Source organism: Pelophylax lessonae (genome assembly GCF_965119305.1).
Source record: "Pelophylax lessonae genome assembly, chromosome: 2".
NCBI classification, from domain to species: domain Eukaryota; kingdom Metazoa; phylum Chordata; class Amphibia; order Anura; family Ranidae; genus Pelophylax; species Pelophylax lessonae.
The window spans coordinates 123,033,352-123,057,883 of record NC_138769.1 but is presented as its reverse complement, the minus strand read 5'-3'; the positions used below and the strand labels follow the sequence as shown (position 1 = coordinate 123,057,883).

The 24,532-nt window shown below is 43.9% G+C and overlaps 1 protein-coding gene across 1 annotated transcript in view; it reads left to right on the top strand.

The window, feature by feature from the left end:
- TAOK1 (TAO kinase 1) overlaps positions 1-24,532 on the top strand; it is a 254,292-nt gene that overhangs the window by 186,689 nt on the left and 43,071 nt on the right. The window contains exons 11-14 of the mRNA XM_082244852.1: positions 3,837-3,918; positions 6,925-7,092; positions 20,148-20,351; positions 22,794-22,928. Of these exons, the coding sequence (XP_082100978.1) occupies positions 3,837-3,918; positions 6,925-7,092; positions 20,148-20,351; positions 22,794-22,928 (589 nt within the window). The remainder of the gene's footprint in view (positions 1-3,836; positions 3,919-6,924; positions 7,093-20,147; positions 20,352-22,793; positions 22,929-24,532) is intronic.

Sequence of the window (24,532 nt, the reverse complement as noted above, 5' to 3'; positions counted from 1 at the left end):
AGCAGCGGGGCATATCGGCCCTGGTTTCCTGGCCGCTCTGCTTCTCCATTTGGAGTCCCCTACGGTGCTGACAACAAAGTTGTTTGTCATCGTGAGAACTCTGGTGGAGTTCAGGTGGGTTCTGAACCTTCAGAAATCATCCCTGGTCCCTTCCATGAGACTGGACTTTCTGAGCCTGACTTTGGACTCGTCCTCGGTCAGGGTGTTTCTCCCTCCGGGGTCAAAACTCTCTGGACTTGTGGATCCGGCTGGACCGGGTGCCTGACGAGTCTTGCTCTGGAATCCTTCCACCCCATCTAGTGGACAATTGTCTCCACGGATGCAAGCTTGTCCGGGTGTGGGGTCCTCAGGCAGGTTCTCTGCTTCGGGACTTTTTTTCCCTGGAGGATCCAGGTTACCGCTTATTGTCCTGGGGCTAGTTCACTGGATCGGGCACCTGCAGCTGTCCGGTGCACTTTCAGTTGACTACGCAGCTACCGTGGCTTGTCATTTACCAAGGGGACACCAAAGGTGTCCTTGCGGCCTTGGAAGTGATGATTCTCTTTGGGCAAAGCGCCTTGTTCCGACTCTATCCGCTGTTCCCTTTCCAGGTGGGGAAAATACACAATTGGTAGGCGGTTTGGCTCAGTCGACAGTCCCTGGATGCAGGGCAATGGTCCCTTCATCGGGAGTTGTTCCAGCAGTTGTGCCTTCGTTTGGGGGCACTCCAGACGTGGTCCTGTTGGCATCGCATCTACAGGATAGTGCAGAGGTCGTGGCCCACACCCTGGACCCTCTGGCGGGTGCAATGCTGGCACCATGGGTTCTGTCAGGGGCAAGAACATTTGCTATGTTCAACATGTACGATGCTGAGAAATTTAGCGTGGTCATCTGCGCAATGCTGACGCCGGCATGGTGGTGCGAGAGTGCTCACGGATGGGCCGAGGTCAGTGTCAGCTGCTGTCTGCCTTTCGGTCATTCTCGTGGCTCCGGACTGGCCTCGCCGAGCTTGGTACACCGACCTGGTCAGGCTTGCAGCTGACGCTCCTTGGAGTCTTCCTCTCAGGGAGGGTTTCTTATCTCCGGAGCCGATCTCCCGTCCGGCTTTACCGTCGCTGGCCTGCCGGCTTGGCTGTTGGGCTGTTGTAAGCCAGGTGTCAAAGGACGGAGGGTTGTCTGCTTCGGTGATTCCCACCCTGCGTAAAGCGTGGTAAGGGTCTTCTATGATGATTTTTTTCATCATATGAGAGATTCGCATATTGCATGGTGTGAGTCTTCTTGGGCTCCCCCTCGCTCTTACTCAGTGGCTGGATCTTTGCTTCCTTCAACGGGGGGGTGTTGATCAAAAATTGGCCTTGGGTACTGTCAAGGGTCAGGTTTCGGCTTTGGTAATTTTTATTCCACAGGCCGTTGGCCACACGTTACCTGGTGCGTAACTTTTTGCAGGTTCTTCCGGTGCGACCTCTGTTGCCAACTGCGGACCTTGGTTGGTGCAGTCGGTTCTTCCGGACCCTCCTTTGCGAGTATCCAGGGTATCCCCTGCTTACCTTATTGCACAATGTGGCCTTCTTGGTTGCTGTCACTCTGCACTCAGGGTGTCGGCACTTGCGACATTGTCCTGTCGTTCTCCCTATATGTTGGTTAATGGGGCCAGTTGGTACTTTGTCCGACTCTGTCCTTTCCTCCGAAGGTGGTTTCTAGTGTTCACTTGCACGAGGTCATTGTGTTGCCATCTTGTGTCCTAAGCCCCCTCATCCTACGGAATGTGCACTGCATACTCTGGATGGAGTTCGGGCACTCGAGGGGTAGTTGGCGACTACTGAGTCTTCCCATAGTCAGGTTCGCTCTCCGTGCTCATGGTTGGCCCAAGGACAGGGCTGCCTTTGTCTGCTGGGACTATTTCCAGGTCAATCAGACAGTGTGGGATGCAGGCTTCTTCATTTATGGGTCAGGTCCTACCTTTCTCTGTTTCTGCACTTTCTACTTGGGTGTCTAGCGCTTCCTGGGCTTTTTGCCATACAGGCCCCTGTGCTTCAGGTTGTAAGACGACTACCTGGTCGTTTGTTCACACCTTTGCCACGTTTTATAAGATGGATGTGCTGGCAGATGCCTCTTTTCACCCGCAAGGTTTTTTGCTGGCTGCTGATTGGAGGTCTTTTGGCCTTCCTTGAGGGAGTTTACGGTTTGTTTTCAGGTGGGCCTTATCTTTTGTTCTGATGAGTCCTATGTTGCCTGGTCGGCTATATTTGGCCTTGGGGACTTGGTTCTTTTCTGCTGTTCCCACCCCTCATTTTTTCATTTTATGGCAATGCTTTGGGATGTCCCTACTGATATGAATCCGAGAGAACTGTGTCCGTCAATGAACGATAGAGAAAACTGGATTTTTGACTTACCGTAAAATCCTTTTGCCTTGAGTTCATTGACGGACGCAGTATCTGCCCCTCTATTTTGAGTTGGGTTGGTATTACTTTCTGACACTGCTGTGATACAAAACTGACATCCTATGCAGGGAGAGAGAGGGTGTACCCCATGAGACTGCCCATAGGCGTAGCCAGAACTTTTTTCTGCCTAGTGTCCTACTCCTGTAGGGGGCAGTATTACCCTACTGATATGAATCAGAGAGAACTGCATCCGTCAATGAACTTAAGAGAAAATGATTTTACGGTAAGTCAAAAAAAATAAAATTTTTTTTTTTTTTTTTGTAAATTTTTCTCACAGGTAAAATTTCTTGTCCTAAAGGTATACTTCAGCATGCAACATTTCAAATCTATACCATGATGAATTTTGCATGCATACATTTCAGATCATATACACTGCTCAAAAAAATTAAAGGACACTTTGAAAACCCATCAAATCTCAATGGGGAGAAATATCATGCTGGATATCTATACTGATATGGACCAGGTAATGTGTTGGGAATGAAAGGATGTCACATCGTTTGATTGAAATGAAAACCATCAACCTACAGAGGGCTGAATTCAAAGATACCCCAAAAATCAAAGTGAAAAAAATGATGCAGCAGGCTAGGCCATTTTGCTAAAATTTCATCGCAGCAACACAATACAAAACGGTACTCAGTAGTTTGTATAGCCCCCACGTGCTTGTATGCATGCTCCTAATGAGATGATGAATGGTGTCCTGGGGTATTTCCTCCCAGATCTGGAACATGGGATCTCCCGAAACGGCTGAGGTGCAACCTGGCCTCGTCGGATGGACCAAAACCTAATGTCCCATAGGTGTTCTGATGGCTTTAGGCCAGGCAAGTGTGGGAACCATTCAATAGTATTATTTTATCCTCCAGGAACTGGCTGCACACTCTCGCCACATGAGGTCAGGCATTGTCATGCACTAGGAGAAACCCATGCTCTTGAGACTGTGCTGGGAGACACCGCAAACCTTCTGGCAATGGCACATATTGATGTGCCATCCTGGAGGAGTTGGAAATTGGTGAAATCTCTATAGGTTCCAGGTATCACCTTATGCCACTAGTAGTGACACTGACCCTAACTAAATGCAAAACTAGTGAAAAACAGTCAGAATAGATGATTAGGGTAAAAAAATGTCAGTGGCCTCCACCTGTAAAACCATTCCTGTTTTGGAGGTTGTCTCATTGTTGCCCATCTAGTGCGCCTGTTAATTTCATTAACACCAAAGCAGCGGAAACTGATTAACAACCCCCTCTGCTACCTAACTGACCAGCTCAATATATCAGGAGTTTAATTGACTTCAAGCTATACTCTGATTAAAAAGTGTTCATTTAAATTTTTTGAGCAGTGTATTTTGTCGCTTGTAATCTTTGTCATTGAGAATATCCTGTTACAAATTCAATATAAATTCGTGTACTCTTTATATTAAAGGTCTGACTACTTCAGAAACTTTGTTGACTCTTGTCTCCAGAAAATCCCTCAAGACAGACCAACATCAGATGAGCTGCTTAAGGTCAGTGTCTTTCATTGTGTGTTATGCTTGTGAGAAGGATGAATTATCTCTAATTACAGGTGCATCTCATAAAATTAGGCTATCATCGAAAAGTAATTTTATTTCAGTAATTCAATTCAAAAAGTGAAACTCGCATATTATATAGTTTCATTACACACAAAGTGTTACATTTCAAGCATTTCTTTCTTTTAATTTTGATGGTTATGATTTACAGCTAGTGAAAACCCAAAATTCAGTATCTCAGAAAATTAGAATATTACATAAGACCATTAAAAAAAGGATTTTTATTACAGAAATGTTGGCTTACTGAAAAGTATGTCCATGTACAGTATAGTATGCCCTCAATACTAGGTCAGGGCTCCTTTTGCATAAATTGCTGCATCAATGCGTTGGTGGAATGGAGGCGATCAACCTGTGGCACTGCTGAGTTGGGGTTTTATGGAAGCCCAGATTTCTTTGGTAGTGGCCTTTTGCTTGTCTGCATTTTTGGGTCTGGTGTCTCTTATCTTCCTCTTGACAATACCCCTCAGATTCTCTATGGGGTTTAGGTCAGGCGAGTTTGCTGACCAGTCAAGCACAGTGATGCCATGATCATTAAACCAGGTATTGGTACTTTTGGGAGTGTGGGCAGGTGCCAAGTCCTCTGGAAAAATAAATAATCATCTCCATGAGGCTAGTGAGTAGAGGGAAGCTTGAAGTGCTCTAGAATTTCCTAGTAGAGGACTGCACTGACTTTGGACCTGATAAAACATAGTGGACCAACACCAGCAGATGACATGGCTCCCTAAATCATCACTGACTCTGCAAGATTCACACTGAACGTCATGCATCTTGGATTCTGTGCCTCTCCACTCTTCCTCCAGACTCTGGGACCTTGATTTCCAAATGTAATGCAAAATAAACTTTCATCTGAAAAGAGGACTTTGGGCCTCTGGGCAACAGTCCAGTCCTTTTTACTCCTTAGCCCAGGTAAGACTCTTTTGACGTTGTCTCTGTGTTTCATGAGTGGTTTGACAAAAGTAATGTGACAGTTGTAGCTCATGTCCTGAAAACATCTGTGTGAGTTGGCTCTTGAAGCACTGACACCAGCCAAAGTTAATCTCCCCCAAATTCTTGAATGTCCTTTGCTTCCCAATCCTCTCAAAGCTGTGGTTATCCCTGTTGCTTGTTCACCTTTTTCTACCACACTTTTTCCTTCCACCCAACTTTCCATTAATATGCTTGGATACAGCACTCTGTACAGCCAGCTTCTTAACCGCTTGCCGACCGCCGCAAGTACATATACTGCGGCGGTCAGCCCCGGCCAGGCAAAGTGACGTACCGGTACATCACTAGCCTGTGAGCCAATAGCGGGCGAGTGCATGCCGCCGGAGGTGCGCTCGTGCCCCGGCTCGTTCCCTAACAAGGCCGTGCGTGTGACCGGCGGACTAGATGCCCGCCGTTCACTCGCGATCGTCCGCTGTGAAGGGAGAAAGGCAGGCGGCTAATGTAAACAAAGCCGCCTGTCATTTTTCCCTGTGTAACAGCAGTGATCTAACGGTCCTTCTATGTATGACCGTTGATCTCTGCTGTTACATGTAAAGCCACATCCCTGCACAGTTAGAAACACACCCCTAGGGGCACACTTAACCCCTCCTTCCCCAATAAAGTTAACCCCTTCCCTGCCAGTGTCATTTTTACAGTAACAGTGCATATGTATAGCACTGATTACTGTAGTAATGTCACTGGTACCCCCAGAAGTGTCAAAAATGTCAGTCAAGGGTCCGATCTGTCTGCCGCAATGTCGCAGTCCCGCAAAAAAAATCGCAGATCACCGCCATTACTCGTTAAAAAAAAAACAACAAAAATTACAAAAATCTTTCCCTTAGTAAACGCAATAACTTTTACGCAAACCAGTCAAAATAACGCTTATTGTGATTTTTTTTTTTTTTTTTTTTTTTTTTTACCAAACATATGTAGCAGAAAACAAATTGGCCAAAAATGTTAAATTTAGATTTTTACATTTTTTTGGGGGGGAATTTCATATAAACAAAATGTGAAAAATATTGTTATTTTTGCAAAATTGTCGCTCTTTTTTTGTTTATAGCGCATGATCAAAAAATCGCACAGGTGATCAAATACCACCAAAAGAAAGCTCTATTTGTGGGGAAAAAAAGAACATCAAATTTGTTTAGGTACAGCGTTGCACGACCGCGCTATTGTCCGTTAAATTCACGCAGTGCCGAATCGCAAAATAGGGCCTGGTCCAGGAAGGGGGTAAAATCTTCCGGGGCTTAAGTGGTTAAGCAATCACCTTTTGGGACTGCTTAAAAATTACTGTCTTCTGTACAACTGTCACGTCAGCAGTCTTCCCCATGATTGTGTAACCTACTGAACCAGACTGAGACCATTTAAAGGCTCAGGAAACCTTTACAGGTGTTTTAAGTTAATTAGCTGATTTGAGTTGACACCATCAGAGTCTACAATTTGAACTTTTTTCACAATATTCTAATTTTCTGAGATACTACATTTTGGGTTTTCACTAGCTGTAAGCCATAATCCTCCAAATTAAAAGAAAAAAATGCTTGAAATATGTCACTGTGTGTAATTAATCTATATGAGTTTCACTTTTTGAATTTAATTATTGAAATTCATTTTTCAATGATATTCTAATTTTTTGAGATGCACCTGTATAGTTGTTGATCTCTAGCTTAAGCTCATAACAGTTGGCTTTATTGCGTTCTGAATGCAGTGCGTACTGTATTTACTGACCAATCATTGACCACTGCAGGCACATATACAAGAGCTTTTAATAATGCATTGAGAGCTCAGGAAAGTCTCATTGTCCATACACAGTATGAGGATTTATTTGGTAAATGTTTTCCCATATTAGCGTTGTTGCCCATAGTGTACTCATTAAATGCTTTCTAAAGCAGATTAGAATATCACATGCCTTTTGGTTTTCTTCTTCTCAAGATACAATGTGTTGTGTCATGCTTTCTTATATTTTATAATGTTGTATTACAGCACATGTTTGTTTTGCGTGAGCGACCAGAGACAGTGTTAATTGACCTGATCCAGAGGACAAAGGATGCAGTCAGAGAGTTGGATAACCTACAGTACCGTAAAATGAAGAAGCTGCTTTTCCAGGAGGCCCACAATGGACCTGCTGTGGAAACTCAAGAGGAGGAAGAGGTATGAGACCCACCCTTAGTGCTCTACGTCATACACTAGTACAAACAAATGTTACTTGTCCTTTTACAGGGTGTTGCACTTTGATCATGCAAATGAGAAATTCCTGTCTCCAATCCCCTTTGTACTGGTGTGTGAAATGAAAATGTGATCAAATATAACCCAAAAAGAAAGGGAAAATGATGTAACAAGTTTACTGACTAACCAAAAATACTAGTGTGGATTTAGTAACCAAATACGCTACCTTTAACTACCTCCCACCCGGGCCATAGTACATATACGGCCGGGCGGGAGTCTCGTCCTTCTGAATGGAGGTTCCGGAACGTCCTTCAGAAGGAGAGAGATCGCGCCGCCGCGGGCACGCGCAGCGGCGCGATCTCAATGTGCCTGTGTCCCTCGGACACATAGCAACATCATTCGGCAGGAGGACCCTGTGATTGGCCCTCCTGATCACATAGCGGCTGTGTCCAATCACAGCCGTCATGTAATGTAAATAGAGCCGTTGTAGCGGCTTCGATCTCTTCTCCTCCTGACAGATCCTGTCAGTGAGGAAAAGAGGGATGATCGGTGCTGCTGCGGGGGTGATCAGTGAGTATTTCTAATTACTGATCACGGGGTGGTCTGTGCTGGTAATCAGAACATTGATTACCAGTGCAGCCCTGGGGGGGGGGGGGTGCCACTAAGCCACCAGGGATGACCACCAGGGATGCCCACTATGGCCACCAGGGATGGCAAGCAGGGCTCAGAGAGCCCCCCAGTGCCCTCCCTATCAGTGTTGCCCACCAATGCCATCTATCAGTGCTGCCCACCAGTGCCGTTATTGCCATCTATCAGTGCCGCCCACCAGTGCCCATTATTGCCCACCAGTGCTGCCTATCAGTGCCGCCGATCATTGCCGCCCAACAGTGCCACCTATCAGTGCCCATCAGTGCTGCCTATCAGTGCCCATCAGCGCTGCCTATCAGTGCCCACCAATGCTGCATATCAGTGCTATCTATCAGTGCCACATATCAGTGCCCATCAGTGCTGCATATCAGTGCTACCTATCAGTGCCCATCAGTGCTGCATATCAGTGCCACCCCATCAGTGTCTCCTCATCAGTGCCTTTCAGTGCGGCATCATCAGTGCAGGAAAAAACATATCTATTTACAAAATTTTATAACCTAAACAAAAAAACTTTTTTTTTTTTTTTCAAACTTTTCAGTCTTTTTTTATTTGTGCACCGAAAAAGAAAAAACCTGACGGTGATCAAATAGCACCAAAAGAAAGCTCTATTTGTGGGGAAGAAATGACACAAATTTGGTTTAGGTACAGCGTTGCATGACCGCGCAATTGTCATTCAAATTGCAACAGCGCTAAAAGCTGAAAATTGGTCTGGGAAGGAAGGGGGTTTAAGTGCCCTGTATTGAGGTGGTTAAAGAACCTTTCGGAGGTTGAGAGAAACCTAAAAATAGTAGGCTACTATTAAGAAACATGCATTGTAAAGTAATACATTTTATTATCACCCATTAACCACTTCCTACCTGCATTATAGCCAAAAGATGGCTGAAGGGTAGACTTAGTTTGCCAGGAGGGCATCCATGTACGTGCTCCCATGATCGCGCTGCCTGCTCGCCCCCTTGCGGCACGCTCTTTGATCACTGAGTCCTTTGGATTCAACTGATCGCAGATCGGGATAAAGGGCTAATCACAGCAGCCCTTTACCACATGATCAGCTGGGTCCAATAGGCAAAGTCCAAACAGGGTAGACCGCTCCAGGTGAGGCTAGGATCAGGTGCAGGTCGGATCCGCAATCCAGAATAGCTTCAGACAAAAAAGAATGGCCGCACTTCTGATGAATTTTCAAAGGAAGGAGTATCTTTATTCCACATCAATCAAATGGCAGGTACAGGTACACCGATTGTCCTGCATTCACAGTGTGTACCTGTACCTGCCATTTGATTGATGTGGAATAAAGATACTCCTTCCTTTGAAAATTCATCAGAAGTGCGGTCATTCTTTTTTGTCTCAGCTGGGTCCAATGACAGTTGATCATGGACATAAACACAAGCCGGTTATCAAAAAGACTGTCAAACCTCAGCGCTTATGCTGTGGAAAATGGTATTCAGGTAATACTGCACTCCTTGAGTGGAAGACAACAAAAAACACTAAAAACAGAAAAAAAGAAGGGTGCAAACACCTAGTGCATTACCTAAGACACCTTAGAAATGTATTAAAGCAGCCAAAAGCTTACTCACAAACCTAAAAGAATAAAACACATGTCATAGAAAACTCCAGTAACGGGGATGACACGTCTTTGCGGTTGAAAACTGGTACGTTTCGGAAGACACGCTTCCTTCCTCAGAGCTGATCTGGCCTACTAAGGGCACAATTTTTTTTATGCTATTTATACGTCTAAATCCCTCACCTCAACAGTCAGCACTGGGCAGGAGTAAACGGTGATGGTCCTGGGAGGACACGTGTCCGCCCCCAACAACAAAGGCAAAGAAAGGCTGCAAGTCTTATGTCATGTCTCTAGAAGCAGTGTCACAGCGATCCCATGATCCCAAGATGTTATTGCTAAGAGCATGCTTTTAGTTGTTAAGGTACCATAGTGGCTGTAATTCAGAGATGGTTCACCTTTAGCTATAAGAGTATAATCGTGCCTGCTTTGATCCAAATCATTCCTGCGGTTAGCTATAATTCAAAAAGCTGACAGCATGAGGAAAGAAAAAGAGCTGAAAACCAACTTGTGTTAAAGGGACGTCGGCACTGAGTGTCCTGATTATCGGTGCAGTCTATCGGAGCCCAATAGTGCAGCCTCATCGGCGCAAATCACTGAAGGAGAAAAATTACCAGTTTGAAACATTTTAGAACAATGAATAATGTTTGTTTTTTTTGTTTTTTTTTGTTTTTAAATTTTCGTTTGTTTTGGGTTTTTTTTTTCCCCGAAAATAAATAAAAACCACCACACCAAAAGTAAGCTATTTGTGTGAAAAAAATGATCCATTTTTTTTTGGGTACTGCGTTGTATGACCACGCAATAGTCATTCAAAGTGCGACAGCGTGGAAAGCTGAAAATTGGCCTGGGCAGGAGGGAATAAAACTGGCCAGTACGCAATCAGTTAAAATTTACAACACTGTCAAAAGGTCTGATGTCTGAACCACAGATGCATAATATATCCTTAAATATTTCTCATACCTGTACTTGGCCACTGTGAGGTAAAACTAGGATTTCCTGTCTAGTCTCCCCCAATTTCACCCGTCCATAAATAGGCTTGCTTTAGGATATAAATATGCTCAGAGGTGGGCAGATCAGTATATCGCAATATTCAAAGTTTTACCTCTACAGCTTTCGAGGATGAAACTTTTAAATAATCAAACCTCCAAAGTGGTACAAATTCCACTAGTTAATAATGCCTTTAAATCACTGTAGCCAAAGAGCCACCTTCATGCCAACATAAATGTTATTATACCGATCAGTCTCTTGTATCAGCTGTGTCAGATCTTCACATGTCAGCAGACCGTAAAACCCATAATATTAAGGCAGAGATCAACAACTATGGCGCAAAAAAAGAAATCCGTAATGCTGCATTAGAATACCTAGGTACTTATTTGCAGCAATAGGAGCTAGAGAGAATAGGCCAAGCAGATCTATATAAGGCTAACTGCTATCTCCATTCATAAAAACCAGGATTGGCACATTTATATAATGATTACATAGTAGGTGAGGTTGAATAAAGACAATAGTCCATCCAGTTCAACCTGTGTGGGTGTGTGTGGCTGTAATCATCTCACATAGCCCTTAATGTCCTGATCCTTGAGATGTAAGTCTAAGAGTCTTTTGAAAGCCACCATACTACCCGCAGAAACCACCTCTTGTGGTAGAGCATTCCACAAACTTGTAGCCCTAACAGTAAAGAACCCCCATCGTTGCCTGAGGTTAAAACGCTTCTCCTCTAATCGCATGGTATGCCCTATCCTCATGCAATCCCTTCGAATGAACAGCTTTTTTTTCTAAGCTGAGATCCCCATTGAGAAATTTATAAATTGTTATCATGTCCCCCCTCAGGCGTCTCTTCTCCAGGGAGAATAAATCGAGCGATTGCAGCCGCTCTTCATAGTTAAGGTCCTTCAATCCCCTAATCAGTTTAGTTGCCCTTCTCTGGACTCTCTCCAGCTCCAACACATCCCTCCTGAGGACTGGCGACCAGAACTGGACAGAATACTCCCAGATGCGGTCGGACCAGAGTTTTATAAAGTGGAAGGATTATAGTCTTATCTCTGGAATACATCCCTTTCTTTATGCATGCTAATATTCTGCTGGCTTTGGCAGCTGCCGCTTGACATTGCATGCTGTTGCCTAATCTATCATCAACCAAGACTCCCAGATCCTTCTCTATTTTTGATTCCCCCAAGGGTTCCCCTCCTAACGTGTATTGTGCTTTTATGTTTTTAGTCCCCAAGTGCAAAACCTTACACTTCTCCACATTAAACCTCATTTGCCATGTCGTTGCCCACTCCGTTATTTTGTCCAGGTCATTCTGTAGGATATCTGCTTCATGCTGTGCAGTTATTGCCCTGGCCAATTTTGTGTCATCTGCAAAAACTGATAACGAACTACAGATCCCTTCCTCAATGCTGTTTATGAATAAATTGAACAAGGTTGGTCCCAGGACTGAGCCCTGGGGCACCCCGCTTACTACCTCAGACCAGTCTGAGTATGCGCTGTTTATTACCACCCTTTGGACACGTCCTTTTAGCCAGTTCCGTATCCAAGAGCAAACCCTGCTGTCAATACCTGCAGGCCTTATTTTATAAATGAAGTGCTTGTGGGGAACTGTATCAAACGCCTTAGCAAAATCCAAGTACACCACATCTACTGGTCTGCCCCTATCTAGCTCACAGCTCACCTCCTCGTAGAATGTTAAGAGATTGGTTTGACAAGAACACCCATTTGTAAACCCGTGCTGATTACTGCTGATGATGTTGTCTTTAGCATACTCTACGATATAGTCCCTTATCCCCTCCAGAAGTTTACATACTATTGATGTCAAACGACAGGCCTATAATTTCCCAGGATATGCCTCTGGCCCTTTTTGAATATCGGAATCACGTTAGCCTTCCTCCAATCCCCTGGTACATCTCCTGTCCTAATACTGTCAGCAAAGATCAGAAACAGTGGTCTAGATCAGTGTTTCTCAACTCCGGTCCTCAGGGCACACTAACAGGCCAGATTTTAGGTATTACCTTAGGGAGATGCAGACTAGAATACTGCAATCACTGAGCAGAAAATGATATCACCTGTGATGTATTTCAGTTTTCTTGCAAACCTGGCCTGTTAGTGTGCCCTGAGGACCGGAGTTGAGAAACACTGGTCTAGATATAACCTTACTGAGTTCCTTGAGTACTCTCGGATGTACGCCATCCGGGCCTGGTGATTTGTTTGTGTTCAGTTTATCCAGCCTTTCCCTGATTTCACCCTCTGTTAGCCATAGTGGCAAGTCCTGTGTATTACTACTAACCATACAGTCATGGTCAGTGTACTCCTCCTTTTCCTGTGTAAAGACTGACGAGAAAAAAGCATTCAGCACGGTTGCTTTTTCAGTGTCCTCTGTAACCATCCTCCCATCATTGTTAATTATGTGTGCAATATGTTCTGCCCTAGTTTTTTTTTTTTATATATTTAAAGAATTTCTTTGGGTTTTTTTTACTATCCTCCGCTATTTGTCTCTCAAAGTTGATTTTAGCCATCCTGATTTCTTGTTTAATTTACTTATTTGCCTCCTTGTATTGCTCGAAAGCCGATACTGTGCCCTCTGATTTATATTTCTTGAAGGCCAATTTTTTTCCCCTGATAAGTTTTAATGCTACGGTTTAACAAGCCAGGTTTGGCTTTGTCTCTTCTAAATTTATTTCCCCTAGGAATGCACTGCAAGATGCATTTGCTTAATATGTTCCTAAAGCATTCCCATTTTTCCTCTGTGGTCAGTGATCCCAAGGTTTGGTCCCAGTTTACCCTTTCCATCAATGAGTACAATTTTGGAAAGTTTGCCCTTCTGAAGTTTAGGGTTCTTAAGTTCCCTAGTTGCCTTGTTATATTGTTATTTATACTAAATGTGATCATCCTGTGATCGCTAGAGCCCAGGTAGTCCTGGACTCCCACCTCCGAGATTAGGTCTGGGTCATTATTGATCAATAGATCCAGGACTGCGTTTTCTCTGGTAGGGGAATCCACCAACTGTGACATGTAATTATCCAGTAAGGTTTCCGTGAATAGACGGGCCTTCTGTGAGTGTGCAGTCCCCTCATCCCAGTCAATGTCGGGATAATTGAAGTCCCCCAATATGACGACTGATCCCAATTTTGCCACTTTACCCATTAGTGCTAAAAATTCCAGCTCTACCTCCTCCCATTGGTTAGGTGGCCTATAGCAAACCCCCACAACTACTTTTCCCTTTTCTCCTTCCCTATGGAGTTCTACCCACACCGATTCTAAATCCATGCTCATTCCATCCGTAATGTCACTCCTCTCTATCACCTTTATATTGTTCTTGACATAGACATACCCCTCCCCCTCTTTTTCCTACCCTGTCCTTCCGGTACACCGAATACCGTTGGATATTGGCCAGCCAGTCATGTGAGGGGTCGAACCAAGTCTCTGTTATTCCCACAAGGTCTATGTCATCCTCATGATGAACGATCAATCTCTCTGCTTCTTTCGCTGTCCAGCTGATATATAGGAGAAATATCCTCTCCATATGTGGTAGTCACACCACTTAAGCTTCTAATCCGGTGTCTACTGATGGAAAGAATAATAAAATGCTTCTCTCCACTGCTGGCTCCTATTCAGTCTCAAAGTGCTGAATCATAAAGCGTGTTCGAGCGTTCAGAAAGAAGGGGGCAGAAAGCTGAAGTCGCTCTGCAGAGCTCACTGAGGAGAGCTCTGAGAGCTGATTGAAGGGAAGGGACACACCCCCTTCTCACAGGAACAGAGCTGAGGCTGTCAGTCAGCTGGAGGTTTCTCCCCTGTCACCTTTTTCCTCTTGATGTCAGGAAAACTTGTCGGAAGTAATTTATGCTGATAGCAGAGGAAGGCGGTAGTAGACAGAAATTACACTTGGTTCTTTAGACTAGTACACACTATAGAGCAGGATATTTTAGCAACTGTAATTGCCAATTTCACAATTAAAAAAAAAAAAAGAGAGAGACAACAGAGTTACAAACTATGGGATATTTTTTTTTTTTACTTGTAATGGCAGCAATCTGTGACTTCTAGCCGGACTGCGATATTGGGGACATTCTGACACTGACACTTATGCACTGTCACGGTACTAATGACACTGGCTGGAAAGGGGTAACATCGAGTGATCGAAATGTTAACTGTGTGCCTAGCCAGTGTTTTACTATACTGTGTGAGGTGCTTTTACTAGGGGAAGAGATGGAATTTATTTGCAGGGCCTAAATTCCATCCCTTCCCTCCTGTCAGAACAACGATATGCCTTGATTACATAGGCAAATCGCAGCTCTGTGTCTCTGCCTGACGATCGGCAGATGCCGGAGGACATTGAGTACCCATGCACCTGCTCGCCCCCTAAGTAGATATATACACACACACACAGTGCCTTTGCGAAAGTATTCGGGCCACTTGAACTTTGCAACCTTTTGCCACATTTCAGGTTTCAAACGTAAAGATATAAAACTGTAATTTTTTGTGAAGAATCAACAAGTGGGACACAATCATGAAGTGGAACGAAATTTATTGGATATTTTAAACTTTTTTAACAAATAAACTGAAAAATTGGGCGTGCAAAATTATTCAGCCCCCTTAAGTTGATACTTTGTAGCGCCACCTTTTGCTGCGATTACAGCTATAAGTCGCTTGGGGTATGTCTCTATCAGTTTTGCACATTGAGAGACTGAAATTTTTGCCCATTCCTCCTTGCAAAACAGCACGAGCTCAGTGAGGTTGGATGGAGAGCGTTTGTGAACAGCAGTTTTCAGTTCTTTCCACAGATTCTCGATTGGATTCAAGTCTGGACTTTGACTTGACCATTCTAACACCTGGATATGTTTATTTTGAACCATTCCATTGTAGATTTTGCTTTATGTTTTGGATCATTGTCTTGTTGGAAGACAAATTTCCGTCCCAGTCTCAGGTCTTTTATTAGGTTTTCTTCCAGAATGGTCCTGTATTTGGCTCCATCCATCTTCCCATCAATTTTGACCATCTTCCCTGTCCCTGCTGAAGAAAAGCAGGCCCAAACCATGATGCTGCCACCACCATGTTTGACAGTGGGAATGGAGTGTGTTCAGGGTGATGAGCTGTGTTGCTTTTACGCCAAACATAACGTTTTGCATTGTTGCCAAAAAGTTTGATTTTGGTTTCATCTGACCAGAGCACCTTCTTCCACATGTTTGGTGTGTCTCCCAGGTGGCTTGTGGCAAATTTTAAACAACACTTTTTATGGATATCTTTAAGAAATGGCTTTCTTCTTACCACTCTTCCATAAAGGCCAGATTTGTGCAGTATACGACTGATTGTTGTCCTATGGACAGAGTCTCCCACCTCACCTGTAGATCTCTGCAGTTCATCCAGAGTGATCATGGGCCTCTTGGCTGCATCTCTGATCAGTCTTCTCCTTGTATGAGCTGAAAGTTTAGAGGGACGGCCAGGTCTTCATAGATTTGCAGTGGTCTGATACTCCCATTTCAATATTATCGCTTGCACAGTGCTCCTTGGGATGTTTAAAGCTTGGAAAATCTTTTTGTACCCAAATCCGGCTTTAAACTTCTCCACAACAGTATCTCGGACCTGCCTGGTGTGTTCCTTGTTCTTCATGATGCTCTCTGCGCTTTAAACAACCTCTGAGACTATCACAGTGCAGGTGCGTTTATACAGAGACTTGATTACACACAGGTGGATTCTATTTATCATCATTAGTCATTTAGGTCAACATTGGATCATTCAGAGATCCTCACTGAACTTCTGGAGAGAGTTTGCTGCACTGAAAGTAAAGGGGCTGAATAATTTTGCACGCCCAATTTTTCAGTTTTTTGTTTAACAAAGTTTGAAATATCCAATACATTTCGTTCCACTTCATGATTGTGTCCCACTTGTTGTTGATTCTTTACAAAAAATTACAGTTTTATATCTTTGTTTGAAGCCTGAAATGTGGCAAAAGGTCACAAAGTTCAAGGGGGCCAAATACTTTCGCAAGGCACTGTGTGCGTGTGTGTATGTGTGTATATATATATATAATATGTGTGTGTGTGTGTGTGTGTGTGTGTGTGTGTGTGTGTGATACGTCTCACAAGTGCTGCCGTGTAGCAGTAAAACTGCTATAGGGCAGACCTAAAATGATTAAACCTTGTGGGACCAAGGTTCCCAGTTTGTAAATACACATTTTCTCTTTACGTTGGAGTACTGTATTGAAGTCTACTCTGCGTAAAGGTAAATTTAAGGCATTAATTCCCTTGAGCCGCAGTCCTTTAACTTGTCCCCCACGTTTAGCCGCAAAATATTGTGCCAGTGGACTGTCTTTTTCTTACAATTCCAGCATGTATACCAATTATTTTACAATTCTACATTATCTGACATAGGGTAATAAACGTTTTCTATAATAAAACATTTTATAATTTACTATTTTTAAAAGGCTTCTGTCAACCTCCGAAAGGTTCTTTGAGGTGTCTGGAATGAAAACGGCCTTTGTGGGCTCATAGCAGCCAGTCATTAATACTTTGATTCTGCTTGGTAATTTATACCACAGTTGATATGAAGCAACAATGTATTTTCATGTCTAATACATGTACACAATGTTTAATATTTGGTTAGAAAACTAAAAATGTATTTTTTAGTCTATTGCTCATAAAGTCAGACAGAAATCAAGGAAACCCTGAAAACTCTAAGGCCTCACGCACACTTGAGCCCAAAAATGCTGTTTTTACACACGTTTAAGCTTTTTTTTTTTTTTTTTTTCTTTGCCCCTAAATGCCCCCCTATGTTAGCTTATGTGTCCATGCACATTATAGGAGTTTAGAGGCAGATTAAAATTCCCACCAAAGTTGTGTTCAGGAGAGGAGCTTTTGAGCATAAAAACACCTGACTCGCTTAAACACAGGTAAACCCATCTAAACACGCCTAAGTGCTAGGCGCATTTAGTGCTTGAGCGTTTTTTTTTTATTTTAATAGTCAGAATAAATTAATATTATGGCCAATAAAATAAAAGCCCAAGTGCTTGACTTGCCTAAACGTGTTTGCATTTTTGAAGCTGCTTGGAGAAAAGCAGTTATAAAACCCCCAGTGTGCATTAAGCCTAAAGTGGAATTGACTAGGCAAGGATTTTGGTAGGGGTATGAAAATCAAAATAAACTTACTAGCTGTAATGAGCACCAACTTTAGCACTTCAGTTCCTGGTCATGTGATTAAAACGCAGCACGTGACTCACAGCAGCTCCATACGCAATCTTTCTTTACAAAAGTTTTTTAATTGTATAGCAAACACAGTTATGCAACAGGTCTATATGAATGAATACAGTGAAGATGGAACATATAAGCAAAAAACATAATGGAGAATGAGTTGGAAAATATAACAGTACATAGGCTATAATGAATAGGTGTGTAGTTATAGAAAAAAACATCCAGATGGAGACGAACAGTCTCCTATACACAGGTAACACAAATGTACATATTCCCTGCTATGGGTTCGAAGAATAATGGAAAAAAAAATAAAGAGGAAAACGGCAATTTCGGAATAAGTTCCATTGAGAGAATACTGTAGGTAGGCATGTTCATTCAGTTTAGAACACAGAGGCGTGTCAACACAGGTGGGACACAAAAAGAAGAGAAAGAATAGAAAAAGAAAGAGAAAGGACGAACGAGTAGAGGAGAGGGTGGGAAAAGGGGGCAAGGGAAAGAGGAAGGGTAGGTCCTGCGGGGCAAGTACCCAGGGGGTGTCTAAATCGAGAGAAGTGTTGCATTGAATCTGGATGGAGTGATGTACAACGTCCATGGGTGCCACACTTTAAGAAATTTATCATGTGAATCAGTAACTATAGCGGTCAGTTTTTCATTCCTCAGAATGTCATTCATATGGTTTTTGACTGCTTCGAAACTGAGCAATGGGGTCTTCCAAGCCCTGGCAATAGTCAATTTTGTAGCAGTAAGCTGATGCTGAGCCAGTTGACGTTGTTGACAAGACAGTTCAATTATTGGTTTGCGTAAAAGGGCCTCATAGCCCACATGGAAGAAAAATATATTTTAAAAAAACATTTTTTATTTTTCCCAAATATATTGGAAGTATATTTGAAATGCTACAATTTTGGCCATATTCAATATATTTCTAAAAAATTTTCCCAAATATATTGAAAATATATTTGAAATGCTACAGTTTTGGCCATATTCAATATATTTCAAAATATTTTTTCCCTAAATATATTGGAAATACATTTTTCTTCCATATGGGAGGGGCCTCTCTTAAGGTTAACATGGAAAATAGTGCGAAGCAGGGCATAGACCCTGATTCACAGTCGGCACACCTTGGGACATGTACACCAAATATTGGCCATGGTCCCCTCCTGGGAGCATCCCCAGAAGCATAAGGGAGAATATGTTGGTATAAACCTGGCCAACCTAGCTGGTGTGTAATACCATCTGTAGAACACTTCATAGGCATTTTCCAAGATCAGTATATTACAAGAGCATTTCAAAAGAGCAGCAGTCATATGTTGCCAGTCTTCTCCATCTAACTGCCTCCCCAAGTCCTTTTCCCATTGGGAATGATAAGTTAGAAGTGGAGGTTTGTCGCGAGAGATAATAGAGGCATAAAGAAGCGAAATGAGTCCCGGCGAGTGAGGTCTCGCCCACTGCAAAGGCTCTCGAAGGGAGTCAATGATGTGTAGGGTAAGGGTTTAGATTTGATGAGTTGCTGGAGGAAATGTCGGAGTTGAAGATATCTGTAATGTTCACGTAGGGGGCTATCATGGGAGGATCTAAGAGATTCAAAGGGAAGTATTTTAGTAGGAGTGAATAGTGAATGGATATCCACGAAACCATGGTCAGTCCACCAGGAAAATTGCTGAGGGTTTACATAACCAGGCTGAAAGATGGGGCAAGGTATGAGACGTTGCAGTGGCAGATGGGGGGAAATAAGATTAGCTGAAAATTTGACAGAGTCCCACAAACGAAGGGAATGAAGCAAACACGGTCGTAGGTTCGTCGGACGGTACTTTGGAGGGAGCCAAGGTATTGAGAGGAGAGGAACCAGGTGAGAGTCCATGAAGTCGATCGTGGCCCATAATGGCATTTGAAAAGTGTCGTGCAGATGAGATAGCGGGGCAGTAGCTGCCGCGGTGTAGTAAGCATGTAAATTAGGGACCGAAAAACCGCCAGATATCCTACGGGCATACATTATTCTCTTATTGATGCAGGGGCGGAAAATACCCCAAATAAATTTCAGAAGTTTACATTGATGGATACGCAGGATGTGCGAAGGGATCGGAACCGGCAATACATGGAAAAAGTACAATAGTTTTGGAAGGTAAGTCATACAGACTGCAGTAATTCTGCCGAACCAAGATAAGGAGAAGTGGGACCAAGAGGAGAGCATATTGGTGAGCTGTCTAAAAAGAGATGGATAGTTGGCGTTGTATAAACCATCGTATGAGGGGGAAAGTTTAACCCCTAGGTAGGGTAGGGTAGGGTTAAATGCCACTGAAATGGGAAAGCTGATTTAATGGCCTCCAATTCAGCAGGGGATAGGGTAACTGACACCGCTTTAGATTTGTTAGGGTTTATATGAAGACCAGAAAGGACAGCAAATGAATCCAATAGGGTTAGAAGGTTGGGCAAGGAAATTCTAGGGGATGTAAGGAATAACAGAATGTCATCCCATACGCAATCTTTCATTGTAATGCCTACCTAATTAGCTGAAATAGACCTTATTGTAACAATGATTTAAGTTTTACTTTTTTCCTCCCTGGTATAATTAGTTTTTTTTGCACTTGAATCTTATGTTCTATATGTGATGGTGTATGAGCAGTGGAAAGGTTTTCACAATGGTGGTTTGATTTCCTCCTTAGGAGCAAGAGCATGGAGGTGGCAGAACAGGAACAGTGAACAGCATCGGCAGTAACCAGTCTATTCCAAGCATGTCCATTAGTGCCAGTAGCCAAAGCAGTAGTGTAAATAGTCTTCCGGATGCCTCAGATGACAAGAGTGAATTGGAAATGATGGAAGGAGATCATACTGTGATGTCCAACAGCTCCGTCATCCATTTAAAACCTGTGAGTGTTTTTAATGGTTAATTAAACTAGTTTTTGCCTTTTTTGATACAGAATGTGTGTACAGAAAGTATCTGTTCCAAATGTTTAAATATTCGTGAAAAAACAAGGACTTGCAGAATTAATAGTATTGAAAGTACCAGTATTTATAATGCTGCAGGTCATTAAACTGTAACCTAAACTTCATCACCGCTGCCCCTATGATGTCAGGTAATATTCCCTTTGCAGTAGCTACTGGCCCACTCCAGTCCCAGCACAGGTACATGGTGATGGTGTGACCTGTGTACAGGCAGATATGCGGATTGCCTTTGTATCTCCACTACAGTTTTTATTTTTAGCTGATTAGATTTGAGGACAGTAGGGGAGTGGGAAAAGGGGGATGTTGGGTTTATCTCTACATTAACATTTTGAAACCGTGTTGGTACAAATAAACAGGTATTTCTCGATCGTTCATTGACGGACGAAGTTCTCTCTGATTCATATCAGTAGGGTAATACTGCCCCTTACAGGAGTAGGACACTAGGCAGAAAAAAGTTCTGGCTACACCAATGGGCAGTCCCGAAGTGTACACCCTCTCTCTTCCTGCATAGGATGCCAGCTTTAATCTGCCTAGTCAGGAGTAAGGACCGAGTTCCTTGCTGGGATCTTTGGTCCTGGCATAGAATTAATTTTTTTTATGCAGATTTTTTTTTAGCTAGTCCTTTTTTTTTCCGGATCGTTTTTCCTGTGAGATCTTCTAGCAATTATGTCGGGCTGGGCGACAGACTGGACCCCCATGCTGGGCGACAGACTGGACCCCCATATCCAGTGGTCACCCCAGTCTGGCCATCGAGCTATAGGCCTTAGCTTTGCGCTGTGTCGGCCGCGACATAGTCCCGCTGGACGGTGACTGGCCCCACGAGTTAAACGTCTCACCAGGACGCACATGGCTGATGTCGCAGCGTTCCTATGCGGCCGACTGCCCCTCTACTTCGGTGGGGTGGGGCCTGTCATGAGATGACGCCCACCTGTGTTCCCGGTATGGTGAGTAAAATGTCCCCCCCCCCTCCCTGGCGGATTTTGGGGTGGACACCGGCCCTCTCTGGGATGGTCGGACCCTCACACTCCAGGGTTCCCTCTGTCCTGTTGTGACCCCCCTCCTCTCCACCACCCCCCCCCCTCCACCCCTCCCTCTGTCCTGTTGTGACCCCCCCTCCTCTCCACCACCCCCCCTCCACCCCCTTTACCCGTGGGGGACTGTTTGGGCCTACCTGAGGTGGGGGCCTAGTGTGCAGGCCGCATGGGGGGTCGGGGGAGTGCGCCACCCGCGGCGCTCGACCAATCCTGCAGGGCAGGGCCCTTGGTGGGGTTTTCTGCTGTGGATGGTTTAGATGGGTGATTGGGGGTTCCCCTGTTGGCCCTAATTACCGTGATTCCCACACGGGGCCGCTATTTTGTTGTAGCCTCTGTCTGCTTCTATGGGAGCGGCCATCTTGGTACACCCGTTTTCGTCCATTTTGTGGTCTTTTGTTGCTGTGGAGGCCTGTGGGATTGCCTGGAGGACAGTGTGTCATGAGGGTGGTCTCTCCCTCTCTTTGGGTGTCTGTTAGCGCGCAGGGCCTCCCGGATCTCCACTGTCCGATGCCTTTTCGGCAGTTCGGGAAGCATTTGGGCCAGGGTGAAGGTGGTAGGTGCGCTGAGACGTTTCTCTGCCTACCCCTGCCTCATCTGATGTCTCGGAGTCTGGCCTTTTTTTTTGCCCAGTGTCCTACTCCTGTAGGGGGCAGTATTACCCTACTGATATGAATCAGAGAGAACTGCGTTCCGTCAATGAACTTAAGAGAAAAGGATTGTATGGTAAATCAAAAATCCAGTTTTTCTTTTCCATGAACTCAAGGTTCTATTCCCTGTAAAAAAAAAAAAAAAAAAAAATGTTCTCAGTTTTCTTCCTTTTTGATCAATTTTGTATTTGTTTTCTTTAGCCATTTGCTTGTCGTTTCTTTATCAAAAAGATGTGAAACCGACAAGTGTGAAAAAATTAGGGAAACAGCATAGAAGGAATATTGGAGCTGCCATTCTCAGCAGGTTGTTTTTTAAAATGGATTTAAGGAGAATTACATTTAGATGAGCTTGCTTTAAGAAGGTTTTTGACTTTACATATAGATTAATCCAGTCCACACTCCTAAGGTGCTAAATTTCTAAAGGTCTTTAATGATATTACACCTCCCTTCAATGTTGTTGGTTGGGTAGCTTGAGCACTGCACAGCAGAGATGTATCCTATACAGAGACCAGCTTGCTTCCAGTGCACATATAGAATTGCTATGGTTTTCTACAACCGGGATCTGGTTCTTGGGTTCTGCAGTATTTGACAGTGTGGTAGTTTTGGTGCTTTTGTACTGAAATCCAACATGGTGAAATTACTCTATTGAACTTTCTACTACTAATGTTTCTTCTTTAAAATTAAGGAGGAAGAAAATTACCCAGAGGAATCTGAAGCTAGAGCTCGACCATCAGAGCCACAATCTCCCCCGCAAGTGTCCCGTCACAAGTCTCATTATCGTAACAGAGAGCACTTTGCCACTATTCGTACTGCGTCATTGGTAGGTTCATTTTTCCTATGGTATTATTGGCTAATGGCATGATAGTCCATTTTTTTTATTTAATTAGTTATTTTGTATACTTTGGTAAACTTTGCTACATGTGTTACAACTTGCAATAACCAAGTTTTCTTTTACAAAGTAGTACATGAACATGTCAGAAAAAAATGAATCCTTTTTATATGTGTGGTTTAAACAGTAGTCTGCTGCTAATGTACATTTGTGTGCTTTAGCCATGTTTTAAAAAAAAAAAAAGTAAGCTCCAGCCAGAACATTTTCCAGTTTTGGAGTTAGAACCTCTGTCAGATTTTATTGCTATCTCCATCCACACTGTGGAGATTCGGTTTCACTTCCTGTCCTGGAGAATGAAGGGAATCCCTCATTTTGAGAGTTGTCACTGGACTGGAACATGTGTCTATCATATTATTTTTTCTTTTAATTTTTCCTAGTGACCGCTGTAAATTTTTAGATAAACATTTCCTCACTTTCTGTCCTAGTAATAGTCCCCACGACAAAAGTGAGAATGATTTATTTTTTTCTTAATGTGATAAAGAAATGTAAACCCAACAGAGGTTCTAACTGTTCCTCGCTCTATCCAAAACTAGAATATATATATATATATATAGGGCTGGGCGATATGGCTGAAAACTGTATCACGATATCAGTGTTTCATATCGGTCGATTATTGATAATTATTGATATTTTTTATTACCCATTTAAAATAAGGACCCTAGGGTGAGAATGCAGGGCTGCGGGCATGGTGCAGGAGAATGCAGGGTGACTGGCATGGTGCAGGAGAATGCAGGGTACTGGCATGGTGCAGGAGAATGCAGGTGACTGGCATGGTGCAGGAGAATGCAGGTGACTGGCATGGTGCAGGAGAATGCAGGGTACTGGCATGGTGCAGGAGAATGCAGGGTACTGGCATGGTGCAGGAGAATGCAGGGTACTGGCATGGTGCAGGAGAATGCAGGGCACTGGCATGGTGCAGGAGAATGCAGGGCACTGGCATGGTGCAGGAGAATGCAGGGCACTGGCATGGTGCAGGAGAATGCAGGGCACTGGCATGGTGCAGGAGAATGCAGGGCACTGGCATGGTGCAGGAGAATGCAGGGCACTGGCATGGTGCAGGAGAATGCAGGGTACTGGCATGGTGCAGGAGAATGCAGGGTACTGGCATGGTACAAGAGGATCCGGGGTTGTGGGCATACTACAGGAGATGCAGTGCTGTGGGCATGGTACAGGTAGACCAGGCCCGCAGCACTGCATCCCTTGTAGTGTGCCCACAGCCCTGCATAATGGCAGGTAGTGAAGCTGTTTCACTTACCTGTTCCAGAGGCGCCTTCATTTTAAAAATGGCGCCGACACGTCATTGCGCGCGCGCCGCCACCGCTCGTATAATTTCGGCTATTCCCGGCCTCTCCCGAGCGGCGGCGGCGCGTGCGCGGTGACATGTATGCGACGGGCGGCGCCATTTTTAAAGCTTAAACCCGTCGGAGCGGACTTTTTTTTCCTTGACTCGAGTATAAGCCGAGGGGTACGTTTTCAGCACAAAAAAATGTGCTGAAAAACTCGGCTTATACTCGAGTATATACGGTACTTTCAAG